The sequence below is a fragment of the Puma concolor genome, chromosome F2 (genome assembly GCF_028749965.1).
Source record: "Puma concolor isolate L17-30 chromosome F2, mPumCon1.1.hap2, whole genome shotgun sequence".
In the NCBI taxonomy this organism is placed as follows: Eukaryota; Metazoa; Chordata; class Mammalia; order Carnivora; family Felidae; genus Puma; species Puma concolor.
In genome coordinates this window covers 1,864,656-1,886,288 of record NC_141684.1, presented here as the reverse complement: position 1 = coordinate 1,886,288, position 21,633 = coordinate 1,864,656, and the positions used below count along the sequence as shown (strand labels likewise).

General features: G+C 66.4%; 1 protein-coding gene across 10 annotated transcripts in view; it reads left to right on the top strand.

Moving 5' to 3' along the window:
- Nucleotides 1–21,633, top strand: part of ADGRB1 (adhesion G protein-coupled receptor B1) — a 79,742-nt gene that overhangs the window by 31,185 nt on the left and 26,924 nt on the right. For all 10 annotated transcript variants that reach the window (XM_086695465.1, XM_086695469.1, XM_086695468.1 and 7 more), the window contains exons 14-18: nt 596–739; nt 1,238–1,313; nt 1,436–1,538; nt 2,335–2,378; nt 18,498–18,639. In XM_086695465.1, the coding sequence (XP_086551591.1) occupies nt 596–739; nt 1,238–1,313; nt 1,436–1,538; nt 2,335–2,378; nt 18,498–18,639 (509 nt within the window). The remainder of the gene's footprint in view (nt 1–595; nt 740–1,237; nt 1,314–1,435; nt 1,539–2,334; nt 2,379–18,497; nt 18,640–21,633) is intronic.

The following is a 21,633-nucleotide window of genomic DNA, read 5'->3' as shown; positions in this document are numbered from 1 at the left end:
GGCAGAGGCCGTTGGCCCCGGAGGCCCTCCCCCTTCACCCCACACCCGCCGAGGGCAGCTCCGCGCGGGCCCTGACCCGGCCCCGGGGTGCGGGGTGAGGGGAGCGGGCGTCCACCCGACACCGGTGGGCCGGGGTGAAGGGGACTTGGAGACACCGGGACCCCCCCCCACCCCCGTCCCGGGTGTGCCACGCGGCCCCCAGGGATGCCCTGTGAGGTGGGGTCTCTTCCTACCCCTTCTATAGAGCCCGTAGGGAGGTGGCCCGGGCTCCAGCCTCCCAGGGAGGAAGGGGGGCCCCCTAGGGGACCCGGCCCCCCGGCACCCCTTTGTGGCTGCAGGCCTGACTGCAGAAGCCGCCTTCGACCCCTCCCGGGGCCCTGGGGGCCGCATCCAAGCCTGGGTCCTCACAGTGGCGGGGGGGCTCCCGCTGGGGCGGGGGGTGGGGGCTGTCTGAGGGCTCGGGCGAGGCGGGAAAGCTGCCCCTGTTGGTGCTCGCTCTGAGCCGGGAGCTCCCCAGGGCCGAGGCCCCTGTCGTGTAACTGCCCTCCGCCTCTGTCCGTCCGTCCCCGTGTCTCTGGCCGTCCCCTCCGCCCAGTCCTCAGCATCCACAAGCTCCCGGCCAGCGGAGCCACAGACATCAGCTTCCCCATGAAGGGCTGGCGGGCCACGGGCGACTGGGCCAAGGTGCCGGAGGACAGGGTCACCGTGTCCAAGAGTGTCTTCTCCACGGGGCTGGCAGGTGAGGGGCCCCAGGCTGCGGGAAGGGTCCTCACGGGAGACTCACCACCCCCCCCCCCCCCCGGGAGGTTCCTTCTGGAGTCTGGCCTGCCGCCTCAAGGACCAGGCCAGTGTGCGTTTCCTCTCCGTGTTCCTGAGGTCGCGCCTCCTCCAGGAAGCCCTCCCTGCCCTTCCTGCATTTGGAGGCTCCCAGACAACCTTTGCTGAATGGACCAGGGACCTTCACCGCAGGGAGGAGAGGGGTCCGCCTGGAGGCGCACAGCTGCCGCTCTGGCTCCTGGGACTGGAGGCCCGCCCTGCCCACCCCCCCACCAGCCCTCGGGGGTCACTTAGAGGGACCTAGGCAGCCACCCAGCTCTCCGACTGCAGCGCTGTGCGCGTGATGGGGGTGGACATGACCCAGGAGCCCGGGCCTCCGCCTGGGGACACACACTTCCCTAGCTGGAGCAAGGTCCAGGCGGGGGCGGCCGGGAGAGGTGACCGCGGCGCCCTCTTCCAGAGGCTGACGACTCATCTGTGTTCGTGGTGGGCACCGTGCTCTACAGAAACCTGGGCAGCTTCCTGGCCCTGCAGAGGTGGGGGGCCCAGCCTGGGAGGGACGGGGCCGAGCGAGGGGTGTGGGCCTGCGGGGGGCGTTCCGGGGTGGGCCTGGGTCTCGGGGAAGGCTCGCTGACGCGGCCTGCTGGCTCTGCCCCAGGAACACGACTGTGCTGAACTCCAAGGTCATCTCGGTGACCGTGAAGCCCCCGCCTCGCTCCCTGCTCACGCCCTTGGAGATCGAGTTTGCCCACGTGTATAACGTGAGTGCCCTTGACGCGTGTACGTCTGTGTACGCGTCCCTGATTCCTCCCACCTGATCCCAGGGGGATCCCACGGCCTCCTTGGGTCTCACGTCGGCCTCGCGGGAGAGCCGCTTTGATCCCCGAACGAGGGAGGAGAAACTGCAGCTCAGAGACGTATAGCGATTTGCCCAGGCTCACACAGCGAGCTTATGTGGGAGACAGATTTCAGTCCTCTCCTGTAGCCCTGCTCTTTCCCACTGTGTGGCCTTGGGCAAGTTGCTCAACCTCTCTGTGCCTGGGCTCTCTCCCTTATCAGATGTGAGCTAGAGGCTTGGCTGAGAACTGAGCAATTACCACCAGTGCTTAGAGCGCACCACCCCTCACGAGGGCCCCCGGACCCTGCCGCTCTCACCTCCGTGGTCCCAGTGCTGGCACGCCAGGCCTGCAGGACAGGCGCGTTTGCTCATTCCTGCTCGCTTACCCCTCAGGGCCCCTGGGGAGGGGTCTCCCTCTTCCACCATTTGTATTGAGCTGGGCTGGCCACCTGGGCACCCAGAGACGGGCCGCAGCCATTGCTGCCGGGAGCTGCTCAGAGAGGGGACAAGAGCTGCTCAAGGCCATGCAGCTGGGCTTGGGGGCTGGGCCAGTCCCTTCCCCACTCTGGGCCTCAGTTTCCTCCTCCTCAAACTCCACCTCTTGGGGCAATCGCACAGTCCCAGCACCCGCCTAGCATGCCTGGGTGTGGGTCCCGGCAGTGACCTTGGGTGGGGCCTGGAGGGTGGGCACATGACCCTGACTCCTCTCTCTCCCCCAGGGCACCACCAACCAGACCTGTATCCTGTGGGACGAGACAGATGTGTAAGTTCACGTGGACGTTGTGGCCTGGGGGGGGGCCTCCAGGGTGGACTGGGGCGGGGGGGGGGGATAGGGCTGCGGTTTCAGGTTGGAGGCCGTGTCCTCCCGTCCGTCTGTCTTGAATGATCCCCCACTGCCCAGGTCTGGCTCTGAGGCAGCTTGGAGCCCCCCACCCCAGCCCGCCTCCCAGCCCTCCCAGGGAAGAGTTTGTGCAAAGGCCCCAGAGAGGGAGCAGCCTCCAGAGGAGGGTCAGAACTGGGGGCACGTGGTGCGGGAGAGAGCTTGGTGGCTGGATCCCGGTGGGCCAGGTGAGCCTGGGGGCAGCTAGGCCTCCCCTGCTGGGGAGGGTGTGGTCAGGAAGCTGGATGACACCGCCACCACCCGCCTCTCTCAGCCCTGGCACCACCTTCTCTTAGGCTCCCCTGCACCCCTGCCCTAGGCCGGCCAGGAGCATGAGCGTGTGCAGCCTGGTCCCCTGCGCCTGGGGGTATGTGCGGTGATCCCTTGTGCTCTGGGCGGTGTGGTGAGAAATGTGTGTCCTGGGAGGTCAGGGAGCCTCCCGGAGGAGCTGACACTAAAGTAAGACAGGTTTGCCTGGCAGAGGAGGGGACGCAGAAGCATAACTTGAGCAAAAACATGGAATTTGGAAGGTACAGGTGGCACGTGAGGTGTGGCCAGGAAGAGCAGGTGGCTGGAAAACAGACAGGGTGCCAGTTTGTGGCAGTGGTTGTGTCAGGAACGATGGAAGTTGTTGAGATGGTGTCATCATCCATCCATCCATCCATCCATCCATCCATCCACCCCTATCAATCCATCCATCCATCCATCCATGCACCATTCATCCATCCACCCATCCATTCATCCATCCATCCATCCACCCATCCACCCACCCATCTAGCCCCATCCATCCGTCCACCCATCCATCCATACATCCATACATCTATCCATGCACCATCCATCCATCCATCCACCATCCATCCATCCATCCATCCACCCATCCCAATCTATCCATCCATCCATCCATCCACTGCCATCTATCTATCCATCTACCCACCCACCCACCCATCTATCCCCATCCATCCATCCACCCATCCACCCATCCATCCATCCACCACTATCAATCCATCCATCCATCTATCCATGCACCATCCATCCATCCACCATCCATCCATCCATCCATCCACCCATCCAGCTAGCCCCATCCATCCATCCACCCATCCCAATCTATCCATCCATCCATCCATCCATCCACTGCCATCTATCTATCCATCCACCCACCCACCCATCTATCCCCATCCATCCATCCATCCACCCATCCATCCATCCATCCATCCACCCATCCAGCTAGCCCCATCCATCCATCCACCCATCCCAATCTATCCATCCATCCATCCATCCACTGCCATCTATCTATCCATCCACCCACCCACCCATCTATCCCCATCCATACATCCACCCATCCACCCATCCATCCATCCACCACTATCAATCCATCCATCCATCTATCCATGCACCATTCATCCATCCATCCATCCATCCATCCACCCATCCAGCTAGCCCCATCCATCCATCCATCCATCCATCCCAATTTATCCATCCATTCATCCATCCATCCATCCATCTAGCTAGCCCCATCCATCCATCCACCCATCCCAATCTATCCATCCATCCATCCATCCACTGCCATCTATCTATCCATCTACCCACCCACCCATCTATCCCCATCCATCCATCCATCCATCCATCCATCCATCCCAATTTATCCATCCATTCATCCATCCATCCATCCATCTAGCTAGCCCCATCCATCCATCCACCCATCCCAATCTATCCATCCATCCATCCATCCACTGCCATCTATCTATCCATCTACCCACCCACCCATCTATCCCCATCCATCCATCCATCCATCCACCCTATCAATCCATCCATCCATCCATCCATCCATCCATCCATCCATCCATCCACCTGTCCATCCATCCACTTATCCATCCATCCATCCACCTATCCATCCACCTGTCCATCCATCCATCCATCCATCCATCCATCCATCCATCCATCCACCACTATCAATCCATCCATCCATCTATCTATGCACCATTCATCCATCCATCCATCCATCCACCCACCCATCCAGCTAGCCCCATCCATCCATCCATCCCAATCTATCCATCCATCCATCCATCCACTGCCATCTATCTATCCATCCACCCACCCACCCATCTATCCCCATCCATCCATCCACCCATCCACCCTATCAATCCATCCATCCATCTATCCATCCATCCACCTATCCATCCACCTGTCCATCCATCCATCCATCCATCCATCCATCCATCCACCTATCCATCCATCCATCCATCCATCCATCCATCCATCCAACTGTCCCCATCTGTCTATCCCTATCCATCCACCTATCCACCCATCCATCCTCCAGTGATTACTGACCATGGAGAAGACACTGCTGTATCCTCAGCCTTGTCCTGTTGTCCTGTCTCCAACGAGGACGGACAGCAAAGCAGGAATGTATAGATTCCTATGAAAATGTCAGGTCATGCCACATGCCAAGGAGCAAAGCCAGATGGATCTGGTGGCAGGTGGGGAAGCCTCTCTGAGGAGATGATGTTTGAGCAGAGGCCCGACACAGCACGTGCATGTGGGTGTCTGGAGAGAGGCATTGTGGCAAAAGGGACAGGCCGCACAAGGTCTCTGCTCTGGGGGCGTGCAGGGCCACTCAGCAGACGTCACCGGCCTTTCCTGCCCTGGGCCTGGGGCGTGGGGACGGGCCTGAGTGGGGGCTGGGTCACCTGCAGCCCTGGCGAGTTGGCACTCTGGCTCTGGTCGTTGTCCCACTGCTTTTCTCCGGGTTTGACAAGCAGCACAGCCTCTCGTGTCTGACTGGACTGAGGTGGGGCCCACAGGCCTGCGGCGCCCCCCACCCCACCAGCCCCCAGAGCCTTACGTCTGCGGGCGGTGGGGTTGTGCTGTGACTTCAAGTCCATGCGCCTGGCCCCTGCCCACAGCTAGAATCCTGCTCCCCGGGGGCTGTTGAGAGGCCACCTGCAGCCCCCGGGGCACCTGACTGACACCCGCTGGAGGGGCCTCCTGCTTTCTCCAGACAAACACGACACTCCCTCGGACAGCGGCACCCGCATTTCTGATTGTTTCCTTGGCGTCCAGTCCCCAGACACTTTTAAGCTCTGGGAAGTAAATTACTTTCCAGACTGGTGGGATTCATCCCCTTCGCCCTTCCTGGACAGCAGGCTGTGGGAGGTCAGGCCAACCCAGAGTGTGTCCAGTTCACTGTCCCGGGGGCCCTCGTGCAGCCAAGGAGGACCGTGTGGCTGTGCGGCCTGGGGCAGACCCCCCACTCCCAGAGCCCCGGCTTCCCATCCTGTGGCCAGAGTCCGCCCGCTCACAGGTAGGAGCTGGGCAGGAGCAGGGAGAGCACTGTGGCCAGGTCCCCACTTCCCACCTCTGGCCGTGAACTCCACCTGCCCATCCTCCTTCAGCTGTGGGGGGGGGGGGGGGGGGGGTCTGCCCACTGCTCCAACATCCATCCCTGGTCACCTCTGGATGCTCGGGATCACATCTGTGCCTGGGGGCCCAGGGCCCCAAGGACGGCATTTGCACACGGCTCCCTGTTTGGTCCTGGGCACGGCCCTGGGAGCCCTGGGTGACGGTGCCTGTCACCTCTGAGGAAGCCGAGCCTCCTAGAGGCCTGTGACTCAGCTGAAGGCTCGGGGTGGGGAGCTGAGGCGTCTGATCCAGGACTGGGCAGCCGGGGCCCACGGGGCAGGGTCAGAGGCTGGGGGGGTGGGGGTTGGAGGGAGCTGGCTCTGTCCCCCGGGCCCCCCTCTGCTCTGCCCCAGACACCTTCTCCTTCCATGGCCGGGTGGGCGGCTCCTCACCACGTGAGTGGGCTTGCGAGAGCCCAGGTTTTCCTAGGTGACCTGATACACGGTCCAGGGGCAGGGGCCCCGGTCCGCTTCCACCCGTGTGCCCAGGAATTGGGTCTGTGCTGGCGTGGACCTGCGTGTGCAGGCGGGATGAGAAAGAATGCCAGGCATCTGCAGGATTGTGGGTGGGGGCCTGGGGGAGAGGGAGCCAGTGGCCACAGCTGAGAGAGAGTGATTTCTCGATCCAAGACTGAGCCCTGCCCTGATCACAGATGGAGCCTTAACACGGGTCACCTGCTGAGCCCTGACTTTCATCAAACACTGAGCCTTGACCCTGGTCACACTCTGAGCCCTGACCCTGCTCACGTGCTGAGCCCTGACCCTGGTCGCTCTGAGCCCTAACCCTGGTCATCCTGAACCCTGACCCCTGGTCACCCTCTGAGCCCTGACCCTGGTCACACTCTGAGCCCCGATCCCTGGTCACACTCCAGGCCCTGATTCTGGTCACCCTCTGAGCCCTGACCCTGCTCGCGTGCTGAGCCCTGACCCTGGTCGCTCTGAGTCCTGCCCCTGTGTCTTACCTGAAATCACTCGTGCCTGTGCACATATAACGAAACGTGTGTCATATGCTTGCAGGGCCACCGCCTCCTCCAGACACATGCGACAGTTGACCATGTGACTCGCTTGTCTTAGAAAAAATGAGTCAGAGGGTTCCACCCACAGTACAGACGCTCCACCTGCCTCGCCCCCAGCTACACACACTTCCACACGAAGGCTCGACGCCCACGCCTGACGTCTCTGTAAACATGGGCCCTGACCGACCCCTGGAGTCCCCCTTTGCCCCAGCAGCCCCAGTCATGTGGCCGAATCCCGCCCTCCCCGCCAAAGACCCCGATCGCCCGCTCCGGGACCTCAGCCGGCAGCGTGGCTCAGGGCCGTCCCCCACAGCCCTCCGCCGGCCCGGCCCCGGCAGCAGCGAGGGCCTGCGGAGTGGGGGTGTTAGGGAGAGAGAGGGGTTCTCGCAGAGCTCCGTTCAGGACTCTGATGAGCGCGGGATGGGCGGGCCAGGGGGTGATGGGGGCTCGCGAAGGCCCGGAGCACCTCCTGGGCCCTGGGCCCTGTGCTCCTGAGCCAGCCGCTGCTGTCCTCCTCGGCCGTCGCTGACTTAGAGCGGGAGAGTCAGAGCTGGTGGGATCCTCGGAGAACGTGGGCTTTGCCCTGACCTGCTTGTGGTACGCTGAGGCCCAGCGTGCCGGCCGGGGGCAGGGGCTCTCCGAGAGGGCTCCTCCTGCGACGCCAGCGTTTGGGGGTGTCTGCTGGGGGCCTGCCACGCAGGGGCCCCGGGAAGGGCCGGGTGCCACCCCCACCGCGTCCCCAGCTCTGGGACCCACGCTCACATCGGCCGTGGAGGCTCTGGGAATCCCACCGGGTTGGGGGTTCCCTCGTGCGGTGGCTCTTGGCACCCTTACTCTGTGCCACCTGAGCCGGCACGGCGGACACTGGGACAGGCTGGCCGAGAGGCCGGCGTCCTGCACGCTCCGTGGGGCTCCTGTCTTAAAGCCTGACCCCACTGCAGGCTCTTCCGATGTGCCTCGTTTGCGCACACAAGCTCTCGGTCTGCAGGGGAGGCAGACCCAGGGTGCTGTCTGACAAGCGGGGGCCCGCCCCTCGGCCCATGCCGGTCTGTGCTGCAGCCCCCACCCCCAGCCCCTCCCCGGCCCTGCCACACAGGGATACTCAGGCCCCGGGGCCCGGCCCCTTCCCTGGGGTCCCTGCACCTGTGTGTGTCCTGGTCCCTTTAAGAGCCTTGCCCCCATCCTTGGTTTCCTTGGAGAGAGCAGTGAGGGGCAGGCCGCGGGGGGGGGGGGGGGGGGGGGCGGCGAGCGGAAGGGAGAGTTGGCAGGGCCCCCGGGTCGTTGTCAGCGGCTGGTTCCCAGATGGATTCCTCCCACGAAGGCTGGTTTCTGATGGGAGCAGAGGAGGCAGGCAGGGGGGAGATGGGAGGGGATGGCGAAACCACCCACCCTCCGCAGCCCTGGACTCTGCCCAGCCCCTTCCCCAGTGCCCTTCCCTCCTCTGAGTCTCCCCTGACTTTGTTCTTGGGGGGTAGGGGGCTGGCGGGGCCCTCCTGTGGGCCTGCCCTCTCCCGAAGGGGCTGCTGAGTCTCCTTGCAGGGCCGGGAGCTGGAGGGGGCGGACGGGTCCCCAGGTCGTGGCCCACCGACAGCTCCTGTGTCCTGCACCCCGGCTCACAGCCCGGCTGCCCCAGCCACTGCTCTGCACCCCACGGGCCCCCTCACGGCCCCCCCCCCCCCCTCGGGGCGGCCGGGACTCTCAGCCCATCTGTGCCCAGCTCTGCTCTTGCCTCAAACGCCGCCTGCTCTGAGAGGCTCAGAGACCTTCCCGCCTGTTTTCCTGCACCCGCACTCCTGTCCACCACTTCCCAGCTCAGACCCCAGTTAGCAGCGAGTCCGAAGGTGTCCGAGCTCCCGCTTCCTGGTTGCCTCTCCCCCTGCAGGATGTGGGCCCTGCCCCAGGGCAGGGTCTCCTCTGCTGCCCAAGAGTTTCCCCTGCCAGGGATCCTCAGGAGGTGAACAGAGGAGGCTGCTGGCATGTGCCCCATTGAGGGGGGGTCCCCTCATCCTCAGGGGACTGAAAATTTGTCCATTCATTCATTCATTCATTCACTCATTCATTCCCTGAACACATCTTTCCTGCATCCAATCTGCCCAGCGTGGTCTGACTTCGGTGACAATGTCCTGCCATCAAGGTGCCCCCGTAGCACCCACCCAATAGGATATCCACCCGGGTGAGCCTACCCCCATCCCACTCTCACATACGGGGTGAGAAGGGCCCTCCCGGGAGGGCAGGGTCAAAGGACCTGAGCTTGCCCTTACACGGCTCCAAGTCGTCCCCACTGGGGGTCCTCTTGGACCTGCTTGTCCCAACGGTCTGTGGGGGTCTGTGGGGGTCCAATAGCCACGGCTGGCTGGTCAGGACGGCCCCTCCCTCCAGCTCGGGAATCCCTGGCTCTGCTCACACTGGCCACGCAGGCCCCGGCCTCAGTTGCCTTGACCGTGCAATGGACAAGATGAGCGCCCACCAGCCCCCAGCCCCCACCAGGCGCCTCCCAGGCGACGGCAGAGGGTGGAAACTGCCAGCGAAGGCCCAGAGCCGGCCCGGCCCCAGCCCTCCCCCGGCCCGCCCCCTCCCCCAGCCCCCTCCCCTGCTCTCCTTTCTTTCCCTGCTAGGGAAAGCACTGCCAGCTGCTGCCCGGCCTGTGACAGTGCTGGTGAGGCGTGTCTGGAGAGGGACTTCCGCAGGGGAAGGGGCGGAACCTGCCGGGGGGCACCGTGGGGGTGGCAGACACGTGCTCGAGGACCCGCGGGCGTTGGCGTGGAGGGGGCATCTGGGGGTGGGGGCCTTTCCTGGAAGAAGGGTCAGGGCCCGCGAGCCTCCTGCTGGGCTGTGTCCAGCCGTGACCGGGTCCCCCTTTGTTGTCCATCGTCTAGCGTCTCCACACCCGCAGGCGGCCCGGTGAGCGAGAGTAGCGAAGGGGCGGGGGGCCAAGGTGGCAAGTCAGGGAGGGCAGGCCCCGGGGCTCATGGGATCTGCCTGGTAACGTGGGGTCACACTGGGTAGCACGTGGCTGGCTGGGGTGGGAGGCCTGTAGGGGTGGGAGATAGGGCAGCTGTGGGTGCAGATTGAGTCAACCGCCTTGCTTGTCTCTGGTCACGTGACCGAGCAGCCAGAGGCCTTGGAAGAGGGGCCTGGGACCAGGCGGGGCCGTTTCCCTCAGCACCCCCACCCCACAGGCCCTGCTCCGTGAGCCCGTGCCAGGCCCTGCCTTGGGGGCAGGTGGGGAGTGGGGAAGAGGGGCTCGGAGTCACCCTCGGGGAGGAGGGGGTGGGCCCACAGGAAGCCGTGCTGGCGCTAGGACCCTGGGCTGGAGGGGTGGGTGCCTCGGGGTGAAAGGGGAGCTGCCTTGTGGGGCCATGCTGGCACACGCAGGAAGGGGTGCGTGTGGGGACAGAGCAGGGGGCTCTGGGGAGGGCCTGGGCCTGACGAGCACACAGTTGCTCTAGGGTGCTCCTAGCGGGGCTCTGTTCATCCGTCCCTCTGTCCCTCCACGCGTGCCCTGCCGAGACTCTGCATTCACAGTGAGGCTCACCCCACTAGCCCTGTGGCCCCACATCATCCTCCCCGGAGGAGGGGTCAGGGTTGGGGGCTGCCCGCTGCCCAGACCCCATCCTGCCGCCTCCCGCTGGAGCCCAGTCTCCTTCCTCCTCCTGGGAGCCCCGCTCTCCATGGCCTCCCAGGCCCACCCACACCACCGGCTGCCCTGCGTGGGCATCTGTCCCTGTCCACGCCCACGTGTCTGGGGTGCCCACCAGGGTCCTACCACGACACAGCAGCTAATGGGGGGGCAGGGGCAGGTGTCTGATCTGCCGCAGCCTGGACTCAGATCTCGGCCCCATTTCTTACTAATGGGGTCGCCGTGGACGAGCCTGTCGTCTCCTTGAGCCTCAGTTTCCACATCTGTACACGGGTTGCTACAGTTCTGAAGCGAGGTGATGTGTGTTGAGCACAGATTGTGGGGCCGGGAAATAACCGGTGAGTAGGTGCCATCCTTACCCTACTCCAGGGGGCTTGTGTCACCAGCTGGCACGGTGCCCTGTGGGGACAGCACGTGCCCTCGGGGGGGAGGGGGGGCCGGGGCGAGGGGCCAAAGCGGTGGGGGACAGGCTTCCCGGTAGGGAGCTCCTGGGCTGGGCGCAAAACCCGGAGGCGGGTGGCAGAGGCTCTCTGGGCCCCGGTGCAGCACGTGCAAAGGAACTGAGGCAGGCGTCCGTGCCGTGGGGTGGACTTGGGAGGTGATCTTCCTCCCGTGAGACACTTGCTTCCCTCTGCCGGGGCGCAACTGTTCGTTTTCTGTGGCAGAAAGGTCTTAGTCCCACTTCCCGGGTGGCCCCAGCCTCATGCCCCTGCTGGTGGCCCTGGGGGGCGGTGACTGGCTGCTCGCCTGCCCGTGGGCCGGCCACGTGCGGGGCAGGCCCGGGAAGGACGCCCAGGTGGTCGGCCAGGGGCCGTGGCTATCCGCCCTCCTTTCTACGCCTCGCTGCAGAGGCCCTTAGAAGTGGGGGTGGTGGGATGGCCGTGAGGTGGCCTGAATCACGGGCCTTTGGGAGTCAGGTGATTCCCTGGAAGGTGGGGTCAGGGACAGGCCAGGGCGACGGCGTGGGGTCCGGGGTTGGCCACGGCAGTGGTGCGGCCGCCTGTGCGCTCTGTCCTGGCTGGCGGGACGTGAGGGTTCCGCCTCCGCAGCGCCCCGGATGTGGCGGGTGCCGAGGAGACGCCGTTGCGTGTCGGTGACAGGGGTTGCGAGCCAGCGTCCGTCTTGGTCGTGCGGCTGGTTCTGAGGCGGTGATGGCGGGCGTGATGGTGATGCTAACGGTGGAGGTGACACCGGGGACCGTGCGGCCAAAGCCACGGCGGTGACCGTGGTGGTGACGAGTGCGCTCTTGGTGGCGCGGGTGTGGGCGGCGGGTGGTGACGGTGGCCGCGAGGGCTGGACGGCCGGCGGTCGCGGGTGTGGCAGGACTGACGCTGTTGTGGAGGGGACAGATACGGTGGCATCCATGGCTTCGATGCTGCTGCTGGCGGTGGCGATGGCCCCGGTGGCCGTATGATGACGTCATTCTCGTGCCCCACGGCGGCGGCGGCCCCATGCACACGGACAGCGTGGCTGGAAATAGCGTGGCGGCGACGTGGCGGTGACGTGGCGATGTTGCTGGTACCGTAGGGTGGGGGCAGCGGTGAGGGCATCTTGGACGTGACCGGGCCTGGCTGTGGCGGGTGGCCGGGTTTGGGATCTGTCGCAGTCAGGGGACACTCAGCTCAGGGCCCGCACACACGGGCCGGGGAGACGCTTCCCGAATGACCAGCGAAGGAGCCCGTGGTTGGAGCATGAGCGGGGCTGGGTGTCAGGGCAGTGGCCCCTCGGTTGGCAGGGGTAGGTGACACGATGGACGGCTTGGCTGGGTGAGCACCAGGGAAAGTTCTGAGGGAAGCGACAGGCTCAGGTAGGACCTTAGGGTGGCGGCCTCCAACCTGGGAGGGGCCAGGGAGGGGAACGGGGTCGGCGGGAGCCTGGCCTCTGAGGCCCGATCACTTTCTTGCAGGGCTGGGGAGCCCAGAGTCCCGGCCTCTCCGGGGACCCTGGTCGCCTGGGTGGGTAGAGGGGGTGAGGACGAGAGTCCAGACCGTGGGGAGAGCCGCGTTTCCGGGGCAGGCGGGCCCGCTGCGCCAGGAGGGAGCGGGGAGGCTGGCACCAGGCGTCGTGAGGAACGAGAGCGGCCACGGGTGCTGTAGCCACGAGGCCCAGACGCTGTCAGCACCAGGAGAGACGGCCCCACAGGCAGGAGCACGGGCCTCACCTGGCGGCTCACTTAGCAAGACCCAGGTCAGGCGGGTGTCCATCCCCCTGGGGCTACGGGTCACAGACACCAGGGTCCCCTCAGGACCACGGGTGTTGTTCCCAGGCCCTGAACCAAGACAGGATGGGGCTGATGTGGGCCAAGCCCCGGGGCAGCACGTTCAGCCAGCCCTGCTGGTTCCCACAAGCTGGCAGCAGACAGGGGCTGGGCACGGAAGGGGCGGGGGCGCTCACGGAGACCTCCCAGAGGCAGCAGGGGCTCTGGGGACCCCTGGAGGACCAAGTGAGTCAGCCACGGGACGGGAGGACATGTGGTCGGAGGCACCGGCCACAACCAAGGCCTGGAAGCAGGAGAGGGCAGCTGTGTTCTGGGTCATCAGCGGTTCCCGCCGGGCCCAGGGGGCTTGGGAGTCATGATGAGCTCTGGTTGCTGGGTGAAGTAGGACCCAGGAGGGGAGTCTCAGCACAGAAGCAGGGCAGGACCCGAAGGAGGGGTCAGGCACAATGCTCGGGAATTCATAGGCTATCCCGGCAGGCTCCCAGGAGGAGGAGACTCAGCATGAGCCTTGATCTATGGCTCAAAAGTCAATAGGCAGAGGTGGGAGGTGGGCCTCCTGATGGGTGAGGCATCCTTTAGCAGGGCCTGTGCCTGGCATAGTCGGTTTGGGGAGCACAAGTCGAGGCCTGGCTGTTGAGGACCTCCAAGGCCAGGCTGAGAAGCCTTGAGGAGCCCCTAGAAGCCCCCACCTGCAGAGACACTTTGCCTGCCCCCTGTTGCCCCATCCGGCTGTGCTGTGCCACTCTGGCTTCTTCCCTTCTTCCTGTTGTGTGGGAGGACACCCGTGAGTCATTTACACTCTGGTGCGAATTAGCCCATCAAACCCCAGGGGACTCTGCTGGGCACAGTCCTGTAACAGAGCTGCTTCGTGGGCTGGCAGGAGGCATCGTGAACCAGCAGCGAATGCCCTGGTTGGAGCAGTGGGTGGAGCAGTGGACGGGGGTGGGGGTGGGGGCTCTCGGCACACCCTCCCCATCACCGTCCCCTGATATACCGTGAGAGCGCCAGGCCTGTGGGCCGTGTGTCCCTGTGTCTCCCCGAACAGGGTGCTGGGTGAGGATCTGTGCCCACTTCACAGGAGGGGCACCTCAGCTCCGAGTGGCCAGGATGGGATCTGCCCAAGGGGGGACCGGCCTTGGCTGCCCCATTCCCCCCTCGTGGGCTGAGCCTCCTCCCAGGGTCTCTGACACCCCCTGGCTCCCACCCACCCTGGGGCCCCGGGCAGGTGCCTTGGGGGTGCTGCCTGCGCCAGGCTGGGGACCAGGCCCGTGGCGGATGGGAGACAGCCTGTCTTCTCTGAGGCGCTCTGGCGTGGGATGCAGGGATGAGGTGGTGGCCCCCCACTGAACTAAGCATGAAACAAGGTGGGGGTTTGCACTGGGAGCTGGGGTCCGGCTCCCACAAGTAGCCAGAGGGGAGCCCTGGAGGGTCAGAGTGCTGGGTCAGCTCAGGGAGGGTGGGGGTCCTTGAGGGAGGAGGGGGTTGGGGGAGCTTGAGCAGAGGACGACGTGGCGCTGGCACTGTGGGGGGCAGCGGCCACAGTGGCCGGGAGACTCGGTGGGGGTCCCACCAGGGTGGTGCCTCGGGGGGCGGCGAGCGGCGGTCAGACTTTGGTGCCTTTTGCATGGAGGCCAGTGGGGTCTGCTGAGTGGCCGGCTGCAGGTGTGGGAGGGAGGCGGCGGGGCCTGGAGGCTGACCTCTGGCAGCGGGAGCTTAGAGGGGCAGAGGGCTGTCCCACCCCCACTGCGTGCCGATTCCGAGCGGCTGGGCCCGGGCCTGCCCTCCCAGAGGAGGAGGCCGAACAGGACCCCGAAGCCGTGAGCAGTGTGGAGTGTGTGATGGGAGAAGGTCCCCGAGGACGGAAGCTGTGGGTCAGGGACGGCCTGGCTGTGGGGGCTGGGAGCTGGCCGTGGCCATGATGGCCACGGTAGCCGCGGTGGCCATGCGGGCCATAACCAGCCTGGCCTCGCAGCACATTGGTGGTGCGACGAGGGAGGCGTGGCTCTGCCCTGGGAGCCCTGCTTTGATGGGGGAGACATAGACGTTTTAGGGGAGCCCCGATCCGAGGGGCCCAGCGACCCCCTCAAGCCAGGCAGGGAGGGGCTCCTGCTCTAACCCCTGGACCCCCTGCCCTCCTGGTCCTGGGAGGTGCCACTGCCCCAGCTCCTTCTGTCACCCTGGGCCTGATGAGGGGAGGGGCAGGTGTCAGTGACCCAGATTCCTCAGGCCTGGGCTCAGGGAGGTGGGGGGTTGGCTCCATGACCCAGTATTCCGAGTTTCTGAAGCTCAGACAAGAGGCAGCAAACGGTCTCCCAGTGCGGTCGCTGTGTGCAGGAGGAGGCAGTGACCTGCCCGTGTCGCAGAGATGAGAACAGGTGTCCCCCAGGCAGGAAGGATTCCGGTCACACGTGGCAAGAGCTCCCAGATGTTGAGGTATAAGAACATGCCTCCTAGAGGCTTCGCCGCCAGAAGGGCCGAGAACTCCCTGGCCTTTCCCAGGTCGGGGGGTGCCTAAGATGCCGATGGGGTGCTCGGGTCAGGGACCACCCAGCCACCTGTCTTGCTCGATGTCAGTCCTTGGCTGGTGTGAAGGGCAGCACGGCAGGCTTGGCTGGCCATCGGAGCAACCTCTTTCCCTGGCCTGGGCTGGGGCCTTGGGTGGGCCACCTCTCTCTCTACTCTGGGCTTCAGCTTCTAGATCTACACAGTGGAGCTGAGGGTTACTGCAAAGCTTAAAATAAAACGCACAGGGCGCGGTTATTATCCATGTGTGAGAGGGAGCCGGAAGACGGTCCCTGTCCCTGTGCTGCATGTCAGGAGCCGAAGCCTGATACAGGCCACAGGGGCCTGCCGGAGCCGGGGAGAGGCGCAGCTGAGGGAGCGTGCACCGTGGCCCTGCAGGGTCTGGATGAGCCCCAGCCCCCCGGTTCCAGGTCCGGCACCTTCCGGATCCGCCACCAGCTGTCGGCCTCCTGGACTGCCGGCCCGAAGGGAGGTTCTCTGAAGCGGGCGTGGGTGTTTTCTTGTGCCCTCCGTGGCCCGAGGCTGCCGGGCAGGCAAAGTGGGCAGCGGCCCCTCACCCCCTCCTCTGAGAGGCTGATAAGCTAATTAGCGTCCTCATCAGGAGCCCTTCGAGGCCATTCTCCCAGGAGGTGGCCTGCAGCTCTCAGCCTGGCGCCCTGCAGACTCTCCAGCACCGGCTGGGAACCTGCCAGACTGCCGGCCCCAGCCAGCCCGACTCCTCTCACCCCAGGCCTCAGGGAGCTGTCCCCGCCTGGTCCTCCCAGGCAGAGAGCCGGGCTCCGGGTCTCTCCCCCACCCCCACCCCCCTGCCCGACTCTGCTCAGTGCACGAGAGCAGAGGCAGTGTCCGGGCCTGAATCGTGAGAAGCACAGCCGTGACCCGAACTCGGGAGGCCGGCCACAGACGCCTGCTCTTCCGAGCAGCTGCCGGGCTAATGTCACGGACAAGCAGTCGGGCTCTGTCTCCAGACGGGAACGGCCTGCGGGACTCTCTCGGAGCGCGTTGCCTGTGCCGTCGGCCGTCTCGGGGTCTGGTCAGTGGCTTGCGCTTGGAAGGCTGTAGCTACGCATGCAGCCCCGGGCGTGAGAACAGGCCGCTCCTGCTAGGAGCGGGGACAGACGGCGGGAGCAGAGGCTGGGGTCAGCCAGGGCCTCGCGCCCCGCAGCCCTGTCCTGCGCGGTGCTGGGGGACGCAGGGGGAGCGTGGGGTGCACCAGGGCACCCCAGCGAGGCCCTGACAAACCTCTGGCCAATGGTGTGGGGAGGACCAGGCTGGACCCGGGGTGTCACTGGGAGCTCCGGGACTCCCTTGGCATTCCTGCCATCGTGCGTCGTCGGTTCTCGTTTGCGGTGAGGGGTCTTTCCCTCTCGGGAGGAAGGAAGAGGAGAGGTGTCTGCCGTAGCCTCAGTAGGTTTTGGTTTTTGGCCCCCCCCCACGCTCCCCCGGGGCTAATGGCTACTCCTGCCTTTATTTTATGGAGGGCCCCAACCCTTGGGGGCGTCCTCTTTTCTCACTGAACTCAGAGACTGAGCAGCCTGGCTGGAGCACAGGGTTGGGGGTGGGGGGCACTCCCGGGGCCACAGAGCCCCGATGCAGCCCGCAGAGCCTAGGGCTGGCTCCTGGGCCTAGCCCCCTCAGGCCTCAGTTTTCCTCCAAAGTACCGAGGGGGCGTGTCCTTCCCCCGAGGGAGGAGAACGGAGAACGGACAAAGGCCCAGGCCCTGGCTTCCGGCCCAGCTCCGAGTATAGCCCTTCTCCCCCGGGCCTGGAGCTCTGGAAGGGGGTTGTGTAACATCTCCAATCCCACAGACTCTGGGCTCTCTGGTTCCTGCAGCTCCGGAGCCTGAGCACTCCTGCAGACGCCAGCCCTGTGCCGGGCGCCTCAAGAGTGTTCACCCTCTGGGCTGTCCCGCCCCCGGGTTTTAGAGCTGAGGGAGCGAGCTAGGGGTGAGGACGGGAACCTTCCCGAGGTGACACAGCTAGGACACAGCTAGCAGAGTGGCACTCGGTGTGTGTGTGTGAGTGTGTGTGCGTGCACGCGCGCGTGGTCAGGGTTCCTGTGGGGAGCACTGGGCAGGGAGCGGCTGGGCCCCCAGCCTGCCCCGCACACAGGAGAGCTGGCTGGTGGGGGGGAAGCAGGCGAGCGGAAGGTTCTGGAGGCATTCGGTGGCTCCCTCGGGCTCCGAGGAAGTGGAGCTGAAGCGGGACTCTGGGGCAGGCCTTGGGAAGACCCTCGCTGCCGAGACCTAGAATGTTCCCCGAAAGTCCTGGGGGCAGGCACGGGCCCGAGTTACTTGGGGAGAGGGCAGGCCTTTTGCGGCTCCGGCTTCAGAGGCAGGGCACGCGCAGCTTGGTGGGGCCTCAAGTGCCGAGCTGCAGTCTGGCCCCCTCAGACCTCCGGCGCCCCCTTCCCCAACCCGGGGCCCGCGCGCCATGGGCGCCTTCTGCCGGGCGGCCGGCAGGCAGAGGGAAGGCAGGCCCAGCCCAGGACCAGGTGTGCCGGCCGGAGGCTCCTAAGTTCCCGGACCCGCGGGCCGGCCTTGAAGGGTGGGGGACTCGCATCCACAGCGACCGGTGCGCAGAGCGCCGGAGTCCTTCAGTCCCCGTGTTTAAATGGCAAGGCGCAACGAAGGGCCTCTAGACAGCGGGGAAGGCCGTTCTGTCCCAGGCCTCGGGCGGCGCACACCGGGGGGCGACCAGCCCGGCGGAGGTGGATGCGGGGGCGGGGGCGGTCCCAAGGTCACCAGCGCCGCGCCGGGCTCCGGGGGCGGAGTAGCGGGGGCGGCCCCGGCACCCCTCCCGGCGCGCCCCCGCCCCGCCCGCCGCCCCCGGCTCGGCTCGGCTCCGGCTCGGCTCCGGCTCGGGCTCCGGCTCCGGCTCGGGCTCCGGTTCCGGCTCGGGCTCCGGGTCCGGCTCGGGCTCGGCTCCGGCTCCGGCTCGGCTCGGCTCCGGCGCTGGGGGCGCGGCGGGCGGGGCGCTCTCCGGGCGCGGGGCCAGGGCCCGGCGCCCCGCGCTCCCGCGACTCGCTCTCCCGTGGCTCGGCGGCGGCCATGGGGCGCGGGGCTCCGGGGGCCGGCGGCGGGGCGGGCGCGCGGCTGCGGGCGCAGGTGCGGGCGCGGGCCGGCGGGGACAGGGGGCCGGGCCGCCGGCCGCCCGCCGCTCACGCCGCCCCTGTCCCCCCCTCCCCGTGTGTCCCGCCCCCCCCCAGGCCCTCCTCCCCCGCCCCCCCGCAGCTCGGGCCCTGGTCGTGGCGCGGCTGCCGCACGGTGCCCCTCGACGCCCTCCGGACGCGCTGCCTCTGTGACCGGCTCTCCACCTTCGCCATCTTAGCCCAGCTCAGCGCCGACGCGGTGAGACCCCGGCCGGGCCGCGCGGGGGCGACGGGCGCGGGGGGCGCGGGGGGCGCGGGGCGGGCGCTTCCGGCGCAGGACTGGCGCGGGAGGGGCCGGACTCATCCCTGCCCGGGGCCGTGCGCCCGGCCGCCCCCCGCGGCCTGGCCGGGGGCCGGCCTCTGGAGACGGCGGGTGGGAGCCGGGTGGGTGGCGGTGTGGAGTTGGGGACTGGCCGGGGAGGGGCTGGGCACCTCTCCCCTCCCCCCCCACCCCCCCAGTGACTGATGGGTGAGTCTCCCCCACTCTCCTTGGGGGCTTGGGGCCTTGGAGGGAACCGACCCTTCGGGGAGCCGGGCAGGCTGGGCCCAGGCTTTTGGGGGCCCGGAGGGGAAGGCTTGGCCTGGCGGAGCTGGCGTCCCCCTTCACCTGGTCGGCGTCCCCCTCAGCTGGGGGGCAGGGTCCTGGCCCGCCTGGGAGAGGGAGGAGCTGCCACCTAAATGGGAGACCTTCCCCAACCTCCCCAAGTAGACCCTGGCCTCTGGAGGCAGCCATGTCCCCAGGTAGGAGTCCTGGAGTGCCTGAGGGTGCTGGGTCTGGCCCCGGTCCCCAGCCCTCCTGGGGAAGGCCCCATCATCTCAGGGGCCTCCCTTTTGTTCCCGTGATTCTTGTGGGGGCTGCCGGTTTCTATGGCGACGGCATCTGGGGCCAGCTCCCAGGCTGGAGCCCTGGGTGCTGGGCTTGGCCCACTGGAGCTGATGGGCCGTCTTGCCCAGTGCCGGGCTCCATTCACGGGGTCCCAGGAAGCCCCCCCATCCACTGGGCCCCCCGAGGAGGGAAGGGGCTGGGGTCTTTGCCCACAGAGACCCTGGGTCCAGGCCCGGTGGGGAAGGATCACTGAGCAGCAGATGTGGAGGACGGACCGTGGGGAGGGGGGACCGGGCTTTCCTGGGTGTTTGGGGTAGCAGGCCCTCGTCGGATGGGGGTATCACAGATCTGCCCTCAGGAACCCCTGGGTTCCCTGTGGAAAATAGCTCCAGGCCTTTCTGGGAATGTTCTGCCCACCACCCCCTTTGTCCAGTGGGACGTGGGTACGGAGAGTGACGTCAGCCAGGGTCCCTGATGGGGATGGAGCTGGACAGGACCTTAGAGGTCATTGCCGTAAACCTTCCATTAACAGGCAGGGAAACTGAGGCCTGGGGAGCGTGCCCTCAGGGTCTACAGCCTTCCTGGGGAAGGCCCTAGGTCCTGGGGCAAGTCTGGCTGGATGGGGGTCTCTGCTTTTGGGCCTGACCTCAGTGTACCCTCCCCCATCCGGCTGTCCCTGTGACAGGGCTGTTGGTGTTGCTGGTTCTGGGCCAGGGTCCTGCAGGCAGGAACCAGGGCCATCCTGGGGGCTCCCTGGAAGAGGTGACTGTCTGCATAGGTAGTCGTCAGCGCTAAGCAGCAGGCCTCTTCTGTCACCAGTGGGGCTGGGGGCTTTCTGAGTTCCCTGCGAGGCCAGAGCAAACAGGACCCCCAGGTGGCTGCTCATTCTCTGGAGCGGGAGGAGGAAGGCGCGGGGCAGGGGAGGGTTCCGGAGTGGGATGCGTGCCTGGAGTTAGTGTTGAAACCCTGGCTTGGCCCTGACACACAGTGACTCTGGCCTGGCCTTCCCCCCCTCGGAGCCTCTGTTTCCCCTCCTATAGAACGGAAGTGGCCGTGTGTTACTCAGGGTGACTGTGAGGGGGCGACCGGTTGATGGGGGGGGGGGCGGTCTCCTCCACCAGGGTTTGCAGCGTGGGAGGGCCCCCGTGTGCTGCGGACAGAGCCTCCCACAGAAAGGCGGTGTCCGGGCCGGGGGCCGAGCTCCAGTGAGGGGTGGGTGGTGGTGCTGTTGAAACCAGGAGCGGAGGGCTTGGTGTCCCGGACTTCTCCCGGAACACCGACCTGCGCCGGGTGCCTCCAGGGGCAAGCATCCGGAGGCCTCTGTGCCGGGGCGGGCAGACGGGAGCACAGAGTCTCGGTCTGTGAACAGTTTGAGGTTTTGTTTGCTAGGGGGGTCGGCAGCTGCGGACCCAGCGTGTCTGTGTGCATAAAGGTGGGACCCCGTCCCCGTCCCCCTGAAAGGAGTTGAGGCTGAAGGTACGGGACCTCTCCCCCACTGGCCGCGGGACCGAGGGCAAGCTGCCTGGCCACGGCGAGCCTCGGTTTCCTCATCTGTAAGACGGTGCCAGAGTTGGCTCTGCCTGAGCGTGTGACCCCCTCAAGGGCATGGGGTGAGCTCCGAGTCAGAGCGCCAGAAGAGCTGGGGTGGGCTCTACCCCCACCCCGTGCTCGCCCGCCAGCGTCTCCCTCTCCTTTCCCGGCCGGCTCTGGCCCCAGCGAGGGGTGACCCCAGAGATCCTGAGCGGGAGGGACTGAGCTGCCGTGCACCCCATGAGCCCGTCCGAGCCCTGTGAGTGCCTGGGGGGCAGCCCATGCCAGGTCTAGTCCCGTCCTGGAGGAGCACGGGGTCCGATGCGGGGGACGGATGTGTGTTCAGACAGGCGGGGGACACGGCAGCAGCCTCCTTCCCTCCTGGGGGGGGGGGTGGTTCGGGAGGCACATATGAAGAGGAGGTTTGGAGTGGGGCCCTGAGGGGTGAGCAGGAGTTCAGCAGCTGAGCTTAGAGGGGAGGAGTGACAGTCGTCCCGGGCAAAGTGAGGGCGGCAGAAAGCAAGCAGGAGACAGGGTGGGGCTCAGAGGGCAGGGGTGCGGACGCCGTGGCAAGGCCGGGGCTGGGGCGAGCTGGGGCTGCGTCCTGAGGGCAGTGGGGAGCCGGGGGGCTGTGGGGGGGCTGGAGAACGGTGTGGGATTGGTGTCTTGGAGGGATCCCAGCAGGAGTGGCGGCACAAGAGCCCAGCTGGCAGGTGGGGTGGTGGCAGAGGTGGGCCGGGCTGGGCCGGGCCGGGGCGGGACGGGGTTGGGCAGGCGTGGGGATCCGGGTCTGAGCAGGTGGACGCGCCGGGAATCCTGCGGTATGGAGTGGCCACA